This window comes from Martes martes (genome assembly GCF_963455335.1).
Source record: "Martes martes genome assembly, chromosome: 2".
NCBI lineage: Eukaryota > Metazoa > Chordata > Mammalia > Carnivora > Mustelidae > Martes > Martes martes.
Window position 1 is genome coordinate 168,620,619 of NC_137889.1, and position 14,372 is coordinate 168,634,990.

Below are 14,372 nucleotides of genomic sequence, written 5' to 3' on the forward strand. Positions count from 1 at the left end.
ATGTGACAAAGATGACATTAGAAACATTCCACTAATATAATCATCTGAGAGCATGCAGAGCAAAAGCATAGAAGAAATAATTTCTATTTTCAAAATTATAATGGAAACAATCATGACAGAGCTGAATTTTCAATTTACTCTAGTATCTTTTTGGCTTTAAAGGCTTCCTTTGAAATCCACTGGCATTTTTAATAGCGCATTTGTAAGTAAAATTGATTTTACAAAGGGCATTAATAAGATTAATAACGATTTTTCCCTCTGTATTTTGAAAAATTTATTTTAACATACTTTGGCATTTTGCATATAAGCATCATGCTGCAGAATTATGCAACTATTTTATCTAGGTTTTTTTTCCCCCATTACTTCTACTTTGCTTCATATAGGAACTTAAAAATAAATACAACAAATACCTTTACTTACAACAGAAGTTTTTGTTTTTTGTGGTTTTATTTATTTATTTTTTTAATTCTTTGGAGATCTAACTAATACTACTCACTTGAGTGTCTTTCCACTTGGTAATAAAGCTATTTTCTATGTCCATTTGTTTGACTTGGTCTTCTTTAACCTGTTTAAAATATAATTTGGGATATTCTAATAAAATACAAGGAGTTATGGTACTCATCCTCACATAACTCTTCAGGAATTTAAAGACCAACAATTTAAAAATAAATGAGAATGGCCATCTTAATCAGCACGGGCCCACACAGCTAGGGCAGAAATAAAGCCAATATAACAGAGCCTCATAAAGTTTAGAGCATTTTATGATGACATCACTTCAAGCTGTGGATTCCACCAACGGAAGCTATATCACTAAGCAACTTAATAAGCAAGGGGCTGATGAATGATTTGCTAGAGTTTATGTAGGTTGAGAGATAAGACTCATGTCTCAAGCTGAAATGCTCATTAAGTGCACACAAAATTTCCACCACTTCAAGTTGGAATTAGCAAAACTATGAAGATAAGCATTTGATTTTTTATTTATGTAACAGTACAAAAATAGAAAATAAAGAGAGCACATAAAGCCACACATTTTTTCCCCAAAATCTTTCATTTTTCAGCATCAGAATTATTGCGAAGAAGCTGCTGTTGATCAAAAACAGTGGACACATATAGAAAGAAAATTAAAGAGAGATCAAAGAGCAAAGAGAACCCAACAACTTTGGTGTCCTTTCCTACAGAAATTAATATACAAACTGTGTGTTTTTATTTTATTGAAAGAGTTTCTTTCCCGTGGCTAAGGAATCTTGTGATCACTTACATTAAGAATGTAAGACGTCTACATATAATAACCTATTACATTAACCCACTTGATTAACATATCCATAACCCTGGAAAACAAGAAGTCTTATACAGCACTATTTAAGAGTGCCCCAAAGGTTAAATGACAGCCATGCCAGTGGTAATTAAGATGCCAGTGGTAATTAGGTGATGGAACTGGACCTCTGACTCAGATCCATTATATTCAAATGTTGGGCTTACTTCCTCTATTTTTACTTCTTTCAACTAAGAAATCATCCTTATTCTGACAGTTTTCTGATGAAACATGAATATACTGACTTCACAAAATAGCAAATTGAAAGTCAAATAATTAGAACAGGTAACTTAGTAAAAATCACATAGTAATTATTTCAGGTTTTTTTTTTTTAATTTCTAACTCAGACACAATTAAAACACTAAAATGCATTCAATTACAGAATTTATCAGCCTGGTATTTATTGCCAAATTTGTGAAATTTGTAATTTCACACCTCTGAGTAGACACACTTACTGCATGCACATACTGACAAAGAAAAAAAAAACAAACAAAACAGAAACATCATAAATTGAAATATTCTGTCCAAAAGATACCAGAGGGCTTTCAAAGCAGCCAAATTTAAATGAATGGCTATAGCTTAAATAGCTTTAAATGAAAGGCTAGTTGTATCTAATGTATTAAAAATCATATAAATATCCTTTATTTTTAGATATTCATAAAGACTTGATTGTAAACATCCTAAAATGTATTTTTAAATTTGCCAACAGTAATATCAAAACTATTTTAACAAGGTCAGGATATAAAATATTTACCTCAAATATCTCAACATAATTATTAATTAAGTCCTCGATTACATTCACTTCTTCACTAGTTTGTCCCTTAGTTTGAAACAAACAGGATGAAAAGACCAAGGCCAAATTATGCGCATTCATGTGATTGATTTCTGAGCATTTCTGAACCCTGTTAGAGAAAAGCACAGCTCATTACCACACACTTCTTTTTGAAAATTTCATAGAACTTTAGTCACAATACCCATTTATCATTATTTAGCACACACATACTGAAGGTCTCTGATATAACAGGTATGGTGGTGATTTAAAGAAAAATGCCGTTCTTTTTTCTAAGTAGTTTACAGTCTAGTTATAAGAAAAAAACTAAAAGAAGATATGATTACAAGTTACAAAGCAGTACTTGTTTGTTGACTGGAGGAGGGACTCACCATATTCAAATAATTCCAGATAATGGTGCAACATGCGGCTAAGGCATAAAGATGTGCTTGCACACAGTAGCCGAAAATGACCAGAGGGACTGAAGCATAAATGAAAGAGGGACTAGGGGGCAGTAGGTAAGCAGGAAACAAGGCCGGAAAGGTGAATTGGGAGGCATTTAGGAGAGAGTTCCAAATTCAAGGTTCTTCAAGGCTAAGCTGAGTATTCCAGGAAGGGCAAATCAGGTGAGAAAATACTTGGCAGCATGTGTTTGTATGGTTATTCAAAACTGGATATTATTTCTCAAAAAGCAAACACTTAATTTAAAAATACAATTATACTTTTCTTGGATATGATTAAGAGCGGCTTTTTGCAATGAACAGACACAAACAGAGGAGTCAACTCTCCCCATGAAGAGGCTACAACATGTGGGTTTTACAGAGAGACCTGAAAGTGCCATGATCTTTGAACAACACAATTCGAACTGTGTGGGTCCACTTCCAAGTGGATTCTTTTCCAAAAACACAGTACAGTAGTATAAATGTTTCATGACTTCCATAATCTTGACTGTGAGAATATAGTATATAACACCTCTGTTACATATAGTGCATGTTAACTGACTATGTATATTACTGATAAGGCTTCTGGTCAACAGTGGGCTATTAGTAGTTAAGTTCAGAGGTGGGGAGTCAGAAGTTATACGTGGATTTTCAGCTGCGTCCGGGAGCAGTGCCCCTAAATCCTGCATTGTTCAAGGGTAAAGTATATTCACAAATGTTAAGTGCAAAGTGATTTAAATAATACTACATGTGTAACCCCAGCAAGAGGAAGTTTACATTGATAAAAATGCACAGATGATAACTATAAGTGATACACACATGGAGGTATCTGTTGATATTTGTCACTAACTATATATAATAGGACTCTGCTCGATTGTCTAATTACGTCTGTAAATTTTAAAATATATACTAAAAAAGGGAGACCAGTTGTATCAAAGGAATAAAACAAGACCAAGTTAGGTACCCCTGTCTATAAGAAGCAGATTCTTGTAGTTACGAAAAAGAGTAAAAGGTGACAGGAATATATACATGATGATGTAGGAAACTCGGAATAAAATACCAAATTGCACAGCAGAGACAGAGCAAGTGTAATCATCATATGTGATTTATAAAATGCAAAAGGAATGGCAAGTTAATGGGGGGGTATAATAACTGTGGACATCCCTCTCAAAACCACTTCTGTACTTTTATCACACTAAATTATAAACATCTGGAAAATGTATCTGCAGGTCTGCCTGTGCTACTAGAATCGAAGCATCGCCCCATCAGGGACTCTTGCTTTAATCACCCTGGAGCGTGTAATAAATATCTGGTGAATGGAATTAAGTAAATGTTAGTCATGGAGGAAGTGATCTGTTATCCCGGGCATGGATGGAATTAAATGCTAAATCAACCTGACCTTATCCAAATCGACCTCTCAAACTTCTGACAACTCTATCAAACGTTCCTGCCTTCTGTGAGACTTCCTTCTGCCATAGAATACCTCTTTGCTAGTCTTTACACCTCTCTCCTCTTCCATGTCTGCAGCTGCCTTCATTTCTGGCATAAAGTCCGCACTAGAATATTTTCCTCCCCTTCCTTTATTTCTCTGCCCCACACGCTGTCATTCCCAAGTGTTCCCAGTCTGCCCACTGAGTCTCTTCTCACTCAGGTCTTCTCATTAGAAGCCCAAGGAAACGGCTTCCTGATTTCTCTGCATCTACTCTAATCTCTTCCCAGTCAATCCCATTCACAGGTTATTGTCCTTAAACGGATTTGATCACTCTTTATTACCTAAAGGTATAAAATCTAAGTGTTTTTACATGACCACCTGAGCCTTTCACAACTACCTGCCAGCCAACAACAAACCAGCTGATCCCCTAGCACACCTGATTGCTAGAAAATATCCTCCACTCATTTCTTGTATTTACCTTCTTTTCACACCCAGCTCACATACCCCTTTAGATGCGAAGCATCCCCTGGATGTCAACCCACGACAAATCACTCAATCCTTCTGCCCATGCTAAAATTCTTTATTTTAAAAACTGCCCCAATGTTGCTGTTTTTCCCTAAAAAATACAAAATGCCCTGCAGCACCCCTGGGCGTTCACTTGGACATCTAGTTACTCAGTTCGGAACAGTGGACTTTAAGATTTTTTGTCTTTATGTTTTATTATCAAATATTTCTGTTTACATGGAATCTTAATAGGTACTGTTTTGTACATAGTAGGCACTAAAATACAGTCAGTTGAAATATATGTCAGTTGAAGAAAAGGAGGGAGGGCGGAGGACAGGAACTCATTATCTCAAATTCAAATCGGAATTAAGAGTTTTAAGATTCTTAACCACCTGGGTGGCTCAGTTGGTTAAGCATCTGACTCTTGATTTTGGCTCAGGTCATGATCTCAGGGTTGTGGGATCAAGCCCCACATCAGGTTTCTACACTAAGCAGCGAGTCTGCTTTAGATTCTCCTCACCTCTCTCTCCCCACCACCTTCCCCAAGACTGCATTCCCACTCTCTCAATCACCAGATTTTAAGAAAAATTAAGTATAAATCAATGTTTAAAATGTTAACTTAATGAACTGCAGCAACCCGATCATACATTAAAGTATTTGAAGAAAAACCCGTTCCAATGTCTCTTTAGGGATAGGACTATATAACATACACACTATACTTGTATGGTGTCATAAGAAAATCAGTTTTACAGTAATGACGTTTACATGCATGAGAAGTGGTAGTGGGAAAAGAAACATAACAAAAAGAGAAATTGTGAAGAATTTCTGAATGTAGACCACAAATAAGGTAGTTTTAGTAGAATCCAAGAGAGTCCTGCATCCGTGCAGGAAGGATTGTGGCTACAATGATATTCCTTAAACCATATTCACACTTGTTAAAGTTCTGTAGTAATTCTTGCAGACAGCAAAACAAACCAGCCTTTCATTTCAATGGAGAAGTTTTTTGTTGTTGTTGTTGTTGTTTTTTCCAAACATTCCTCATCCTTCAGAGATCCCACTTTTCAAGGAACTATTATATTCTTCCTCTCCTCCCAAAAGGAGGAAACTACATACCTTGACACAGAAAATATTTGATTTCTAAAATGTTCTCCTCTAACCAACAGCCTGACACTAAAATGCTGGAATTACCAGTTAGATACAAATGCATAATGAAGAATTAAAAGTTTCTGGAGAGTCCACCATGAGAAAATACGATGCTCACCGACAGATGCCTCCTAGAGAATTCTGGTCTCTGTACTTCCTTCTCTTCTCCAGCTTCCCTCTTATATGAGTTTCAAAAAAGTTTGTGCTTATGCATTGGATTCATCTGGGGGATGCTGCACCTGATTATTTCTAATTCATTTAAGAAATCTTCCATATGCTATTTATCTGAAACAGGCCTTAGTTACAGAAAGAAACACTAAAGCGATAGTTCACTGGGAATTTCATTTTAAAACCATTTTCTTCACTCATCCTCCTGCCCACCTACTCTGGTAACCACCAGCTGTTCTATGTATTTAAGAATCTGGCATTTATTTTTGTCTTTTTTTTTCTTTGTTCATTTCTTTCTTAAATTCCTCATGCAAGTGAAATCATACGGTATTTGTCTTTCTCAGTCTGATTTACTTCACTCAGTATAATATCCTCCAGGTCCATCCATGTTGTTGCAAATAACAAAAACCTCATTATTTTTTATGGCCGAGTAATATTTCATTGTGTATACTTGCTACCACTTCTTTATCTGTTCATCTATTGATGGACACTTAACATTGCTTCTATGACTTGGCTATTATAAATAACACTGCAATAAACATAGGAGTGCATATATCTTTTTGGATTAGTGCTTTTACTTTCTTTGAGTAAAAACTGGCAGTGGAATTACTAAATTATATGGTAATTCTATTTTTAATGTTTTGAGGTACATCCATACTGTTTCCATAGTGGCTACACTATTGCATATTTCCATCAACGGTGCAAGACGGGTCCCTTTTCTCCACATCCTTGCCAACACTTATTATTTTTCTGTCTTTTTGTTACTAGCCATTCTGACTGGCATAAGGTGGTATCTCATGGTAGTTTTGATTTGCATTTCCCTGATGATAAATGGTGTTGAACATCTTTTCATGGGTTCTCTAGCCATCTGTCTCCCTTGGAGAAATGTCTACTCAGGTCCACTGCCAATTTTTAATGAGATTATATGTTTCTCTGTTATTGACTTACAGAAGTTCTTTATACAGTTTGAACATTAACCCTTTATTGGATATGTCATTGCAAATATCTTCCCCCATTCAGTAGGCTGCCTTGTTTTGTTGATAGTTTCCTTTTTGTGCAAAAGCATTTTATTTTGGTATAGTCCCAATAGTTTGTTTTTACTTTTGTTTCCCTTGCCCAAGGAGACACTGAGAAAGATTTTTCTAAAGTCAATGTCAAAGAAATAACAGTCTATGTCCTCTTCTAGGATTTTTATTGTTTAAGGTCTCACATTTAGGTATTAAATGCATTTCAGTTTGTTTTTTGTGTATGGTGTTAGAAAGTGGTCCAGTTTCTTTTACATGTAAGGTGTCTGGTTCTCCTAGCACCACTTGTTAAAGAGACTGTCTTTTCCCCATTGTATATTCTTGCCTCCTTTGTCATAAATTAACCATGTAAGCATGAGTTTATTTCTGGACTCTCTATTCTGTTCCATTGCTTTATGTGTCTGTTTGTGTGCCAGTACCATACTGTTTCAGTCACTAGAGCTTTGTAGGATATCTTAAAATCTAGGATTGTGGTACTTCCAGCTTTGCTGCTATTTCTCAAGATTGCTTTGACTATTTGGGAACTTTTGTGGTTCCATGCAAATTTTAGGATTACTTGATTTTAATTCTATAAAAAATTCTGTTAGGATTTTGAAAGGAATTGCATTAAATCTACATATTGGTTTAGGTATGGACATTTTACAATTTAATTCTTCCATTCCTTGAACACAGTATATCTTTCCATTTATTTCTGTCATCTTCAGTCCCTTTCATTGGTGTTTTACAGTTTTTGGAGTACAAATCTTTCCTTTCACTTCATTGGCTAAGCTTATTCCTAAAGTATTTTATTATTTTTGGTGCAATTATAAATGGAATTATTGTCTTAATTTCTCTTTCTGTTACTTCATTGTTAGCCTCTAAAAACGCAACAGATTTCTATATGTTCATTTTGTATCCTACAACCTTACTGAATACATTTATCAGTTCTAGTAGTTTTTTAGTAGATTGAAACCATTTTTAAGATATGATGGGAAATTCACAGCCCCATACGGAAAGTTTGCTACACTGCTTTAACTTTAAGATACAATGACTTACTGAATGCCATGTTTGAAATGTCTAGGAAAGCTCTTGAAACCGCTCACCTGTAAAGGTGTTCGATTACAGCTGCCAATGTTGCTCGGTTGACCCCTGGAAGAGAACGTATAAATGCTCCATACTTCTTAATTCTTTCCTTGTCATCTTGAGTATCTAGATGTTCAAAACAAAACAAAACACAAAACAATCTTAAGCCTAAATTAATAGTCTATACTACACATCTGCCTTTTAACACTATTTTAAAATAGTATTATTTCACTAAGTGATCTAATCGAGTTTCAACAGAATAAACATTCAAACTTCTCTAATTCTGGCAAAGCACTTACATCAACATTATGTGGTAATAAGCTATAGTTCTAATGCTTTCTAATTAAAAATGAAGCACTTTCAAAACCCAGGTTTGCATTTTATCTCCCACTTGATGAACTACTGAACTTCAACTAATAGGAATATATTCAATTAAGAACTCATATTGGAGTACAAATTGAAAGATAAACCAAAAGTACTTTCTTTGGCTATGGAAAGATTTCACTATCTATTATTTGAAAATGACATTTGTGATTGTGTGTGTGTGTGAAATCACAAAAATCTTACCAAAACTATGAACCGTCCCAAAGCCATGAACTGCCTTACCCTGCAGATTCAGGTAGAGGGCCTCTTACCAACCCTGATACCTCCAACTCCTTGGAAAAGGGAAGGGGGCAGTGGAAGAAACCATGTGCAGCCCTGACAGCTATGACACAGACTTACAGGAGGATGGACCCTCTGTTACGGAGAGGGGGGTGAAAAGGAATTATGCTTCCCTCTCCTAACCTCCTAAGTCAAATACCTGGAGAAACTAGACCCAGGAACCCCTGAAGTTCTAGACTCTAAAGATGTGTAGTGGTGGTCTGATCTGACCTGCTAGCTCACAGGGGAAATGAAAGGCCATTCTTCAAACAAATAACTTGTACTGACTTTGTACCTTAAGGAGATTGCACTTAGATATTCCCTTGCAATTTCCAACTACCTTTGGAAACAAGACTTTTTCATTTTCTGCTTAGCCCTACCTATTCTTTTCACAGAAAGCCAGCAGCACACTAATGATTCTTTAAAAGTGCACGGTCACTTTTAAAGGGCACTAGGATCCCTGGGGAAGTAAGAAACTCTGTGGCACATTTTTGAAGTACACTCTTATTCAAAACTGTAACTGATAGCTCTTTTGTACTGATACAGCCTGCATGGAAGGTCTGTGAAAGTAAACATGAACATGTTGACTTAAATGTGCTAGTAGATGACCCTCTAAAACCAAGAGTGGAAAACACCCAAATTATATTCAGAGGACTACACTAGAAGTGAATGAAGAATTATCTACCATCTCTAGTACAATCCAAACACTGACCCTCTTCTCATCCAGTTTCTAACTGTAATGGTGTTTATTTAATAAAATGTCATTAATTCTACTACACTTATAAGAAGTCATGCTAGTAAAGCATATTTTCACAAATCTAATAAGGATAAAATAGATGATATTTTCAAAGTAAATCTTAAGCAATTTGAAAGTAAAACAAAATAGATTTCAGGTCATACAGAAAATACAAAGAAATGTTCAGCTAGCCACAGACTTCAGACAATTTAACGGTGTTCTTAGAAGAATAGATCATATATCATATAAATAGGTGGTATGACACTGTAAGGCATTCTTTGCCTCAGCGCACAGGACCCAAGAGAGCTCTCCTATGAGGTCACCCAGAAAGTTCCAGTTTATTCTTGTCAGATCCAACATAGGGCACTTCTGACAAGTCAGGGCTATGCTGGATCTAAAAGCAAATAACTTTAAGGCTATCTGATCTTGTATCCGAAACCTTCTCCAAGAAAATTCTCAAAGAATTCACATTCAAGTAAAGGATAAACACATTCCTCTTTGACATTCGCTACTATCTACCAACTATCTCCTCCTAATAGATTGACAACATTAAAGACATCTTTGTCATAGACCCTGATAATTGAGCAAAAGCCTCAAATTTTTGATAACTGATTTTACAACAAAGATAAATTATAAGCCTTTATTGAGATGCTATAAATAATTTCATAGTTATAAATTACAAAGAAATGTTTCTGAAACAAAAATGAGGGTGGCAAGATATATTATCTTATTCCATATTTTATATCCCATGTAATTATGCAATCAACTCTCTTTTTGATTAGAGTTGAACCTATTGATTTGAGCAATATCAGGAGGCAAATAAAAGTTTTCTGAATTGGTAAATTGTGAAAAGCTTTATTTTAATAACAATCCCACTCCCTTTTTGCTGACACTAATACAGATCATTCTTGGGATAATTTTTCAACATGTGGATGTTTTATGACATCATTTCCACATTAATCCCTTAAGTATCATGTTTATATTTGAAATTAAACAAATACATTCAATGAAAAAGCCTATTTATCAATAGAGAAGTATCATATAGTCAAATTCAAAGGACACTTTTGCAAAAATCCTAAACAGATTAAATGTACAAGTGAGAAATATATTAGTAAATTATCATAAAAATTCAATGACAAATTTTTTAATTGAAAAAATGAAGATTGAAAATCGTTTTGAAAATACTGTAGATATAGGAGAAATGCTTGTGGTTTATTACTATAATAAAGATTACATAAATTATAGGTGTAAATACTGTAGATATAGGAGAAATGCTTGTGGTTTATTACTATAATAAAGATTACATAAATTATAGGTGTAGGACAAACACTATAAAATAACATATAAAAATGAAAATAGTTCTATTAGAAAAATGGGATTAAAGGTAATGCTTACATTTAAAAGTCTTCATTTTTATAATGTTTCTGTAAAAGGAGTTATTTTGAATTAATGGATATAAATGTAGGTTCTACTGAATCAATTTAACCCAGTAAGTGATTTAATAAACTACTTTTCTGGGGTCATTTCTTAAATAGGTTCTCTTACAGTGTAGCAAAGTTGTCTTTTTTTTTAAATTAATTAATGAAAAATGAAGAAGGAAAGAGTTAAAAAAATATATTGTTATGTACCCCTACAGAGGTAGAGTAAATGATAAAGGCAAAGAGCCAATGAGGAAATGGGATAAAATCAAACTTATATTACACCTTTCATTTTAATCTTAATGAGGAATTAATAGCATACATGGACCTGACCATAAAACTTCAAAGTTAATGCAAACACTAAGAAATCTGAAAACTATGAATTACTTTTAATACACTAGTTAGCAATTATTACTAGAAATTTTTTTGAAGTAGATACAAATAAATAATTGATATTTGCACAATTTCTGTTCTAAGCCATTATGTACATTGTTCCTTTCAATTCTCAGATCAAAGATTTAAAAGATATAATTATCAAATTAGAAGACAAGCATTTATTATGTTCTATATTACATATATTACCTAAAGCAGAGATCCAATACGGATAGAGCTCCTTAGTAAGAAGTGCATCGTCAATGTCAGAGAGAAAATTTTTCAACACGCCTGTCACATCTTCAAGCTGATGTTTTCCCGCTCTCAATTTAAAGCTTCTTGCATCTTTTTTGAAACTCTCCAGAAGTTCACTTATGTGCAAAGGATCACCATTCTTTTGATAGATATATTTACATCCTAAACCTTTGTTTAAACAAAATCACATGAAAAAAAGTTGAAAATCGAAATCCACTCTTAAACCTTAGAAATAGAAAAAATTTGTGTTGGGATATTGAGCAAGACAAAATCATTATCTAAGAGTTGATAGAAACACACATGAGGGAAAGAGCCACTAATTTAGGTATTTAAAATGTAAACCTGATGAACTATTTCAGCCTCATCCTCAGCTGTTAGTAAGCCCCTAGTTAGCCCTTCCCCCAGTTTTTCATGGTATCTGCAATTTTTTATTATTATTTTTTGCCTATTTCACATTTTTTTCTTCTTCTAGATGAAGAGTTGGGTCATATTCTTTTCTTTGTTTTGTTTTGTTTTTTTGAGGGGGGAAGAGGCAGAGAGAGAGGAAGAGCGAGAATCTCAAACATGCTCCACACAGCACAGAGCCCAGTGTGGGACTTGATCTCAGGACCCTGAGATCATGACCTGAGCTGAAATCAAGAATCAGATGCTCAACCAATGGGACCACCCAGGCGCCCCAAGGGTCATCTCCTTTACAAAGTTATTGGTTCATTAAGTGCCCCATGTAAACTAAAGGGGAGAGGTGAGGTTAGTAAGAGGAAGAGGAGTAAAGAGGAGTGATAGTAATGATGATAATACAAAAATAAACAAATAAATAAATAAATGGTACCTTTGCTCCCCTCTCAGGTCTCTGGTTTCTCCTTGTTCCAAAACCATGCTGAATTTCCTATATTTATTCTTCCTACCATCTAACCCTCACTCCTGTTCATCTTTGAGCCACAATCTTGCTTCTGTGCCCAATCCCCACGCAACTGGGACCACCTTCATCAAGAATACCAATGACATCCTATTTTCTATATGCTTTTCTGTTTTATCCAATGAGAATCCCCTGCAGTATTTGACATTCCAAATGAATCCATGTTAAAATTCTTTTAATTTCATGGCTTTTGTGACATTATGATCGTATATCTTCCCCCCTTTCCTCTATGATGACTCTTCCAGTCCTCTAGATATATTACCATCTAGTGTTTACTAAAGATTCCAGAAATTCATCAAGTCTCCTGTCTTCCTGATGCCCCCACAAAATTCTCAGGGTGAACCCAACTTTATCACTTCAACTACTACATACACATTTTCACCTGGGTTTTCATTTCTAAGATGTCAAACACACACACACATACACTTTAATACACAGATTCTTTGTAAGATAACACACACACACACACAAAATTGTCATGGACAAATCAAAAAAATCTGAGGAATTAAGTCTCCTGTCCCATTTGCTAGGTCACCTACCAATCCCAGTATGTTCTTTATCTTGTTCCTGTATCTCAATACAGGGCAGTGCCTTCTCCCTAGTCCTTTGTAAGTCAGAACTTTTCTTTCTCACTTACAATACTAAAGTGAAACAAAACAAATGTCACATACATTTTTCATCATAACCTTGCTCTCAAAACTGTCCCCTTTTCTTCATCTCATGTACTGTTATTTTTTGTACTCGATTCCTCACTACATTTTCACAACACCCACCCCTATTTTTAGGCAACCCTCCCGTCCGCCTCCACACTGATAACAGCTTGATCTGAGATACAGGTCTGCTGGTGTAACCAACATACTTAAAAATCTGTGTACCAAAAAAAAAAAAAAAAAAAAAAAAAATCTGTGTACCACCTTCTCACTTCCTAGATGGCAAGTTTGAGTACATACTACAATATTTAAGGCTCTACACAAATAAGCTTAACCCTCTTATCTCCTTTCTCCCGTTCTTCCAACACTAAGATCTGGCCACATTTAACTACACAAAGTTCCCTCAAAAGACAACTTCCCTCATGACTCTATACATGGCCGTACACTGTTCCTCCTCCTAGAAGTCCTATTCCCTTCTTCTGACCAGCTCCTACTTTCTCTTAATCATGGTAGGCACCACATCTCACACATGAAGCAATGACTACCCCTACTCCAGGTGAAATTCACCTCGTACCAACCGCTGATTCTACCATAGAATTTTGTACACTTGAGATGTAACTGCCTAGTTGTTTGCCTTTGATTCAAAGGTCTGTAAATACCTAGAAGGCAAGGGGCATGTCTTATTCTCTGTGTACAGTTAACTACACTGTGACTAGAATTTAGTAAGCATATGATTACTTAATGCAAGAATAAGCACCTTCTACAAAAAAACAAAAAAAAATGTGACTAAGTTTTTGAGATCTTGTGCTTCTAGTTGAGTGAATTTCTAATAGGTGAGTACTCAAATAAGTTAACTGCATGTGAATTTAAACAATTTTGTCTACATAAATTTCCCCGCAAAAAACTACTATAACTCATTAAAAAAAAAACTAAAACTCTACAAATTTGACTGTGAACTTGGTCAAGATCAAACCTTGACACTGTGAGCATAAAAAATTGGTCTTCAGATTTTATTTATTTATTTTAAATATTTTATTAATTTGAGAGCCAGAGAGCAAGAGAGAGCACAAGCAGGGAAAAGAAGGCGGCGCCTGATGCAAGGCTTGATCCCAGGATACTGGGATCATGACCTGAGGTGACGGCAGAGCATTTAACAGACTGAGACTTCCAGGCACCCCTGGCCTTCAGATTTTAATATAAAGGTCAGGAAGTTCAAAATAATTGCAGTTTTGTAAAAGCTCTGAAGTAACCACCTGCATTCTATTAATCACTGGGCATTTTGTTAAGTGCACATAGTATCTTTCCTTCTATACATGCTGGTAACATTGTGATTTCCCCATGTTCTGCTCATTAAAAACAAAACAAAACATAAAGAGTCTTTCGTTGGCTTTATTACTTTAATATGCAAGTTAATGTACCTTATGCCAGTGTTACAAAGTAGTCTTAATGTATGAAATTTGGTTGGAAACAATCTAATGCTTAATGATTTTAAATTCAAAGAAACACCACAAACTTCTGATTTCCCTAG

The 14,372-nt window shown here is 35.0% G+C and overlaps 1 protein-coding gene across 1 annotated transcript in view; it reads right to left on the reverse strand.

Annotated features, from left to right (window-relative positions):
* The window catches only part of ARAP2 (ArfGAP with RhoGAP domain, ankyrin repeat and PH domain 2), a 181,820-nt gene that overhangs the window by 54,229 nt on the left and 113,219 nt on the right, over positions 1–14,372 (reverse strand). Inside the window, exons 21-24 of the mRNA XM_080797715.1 lie at positions 11,234–11,446; positions 7,876–7,981; positions 2,067–2,214; positions 497–565 (exon numbers count right to left, since the gene is read on the reverse strand). Of these exons, the coding sequence (XP_080653841.1) occupies positions 497–565; positions 2,067–2,214; positions 7,876–7,981; positions 11,234–11,446 (536 nt within the window). The remainder of the gene's footprint in view (positions 1–496; positions 566–2,066; positions 2,215–7,875; positions 7,982–11,233; positions 11,447–14,372) is intronic.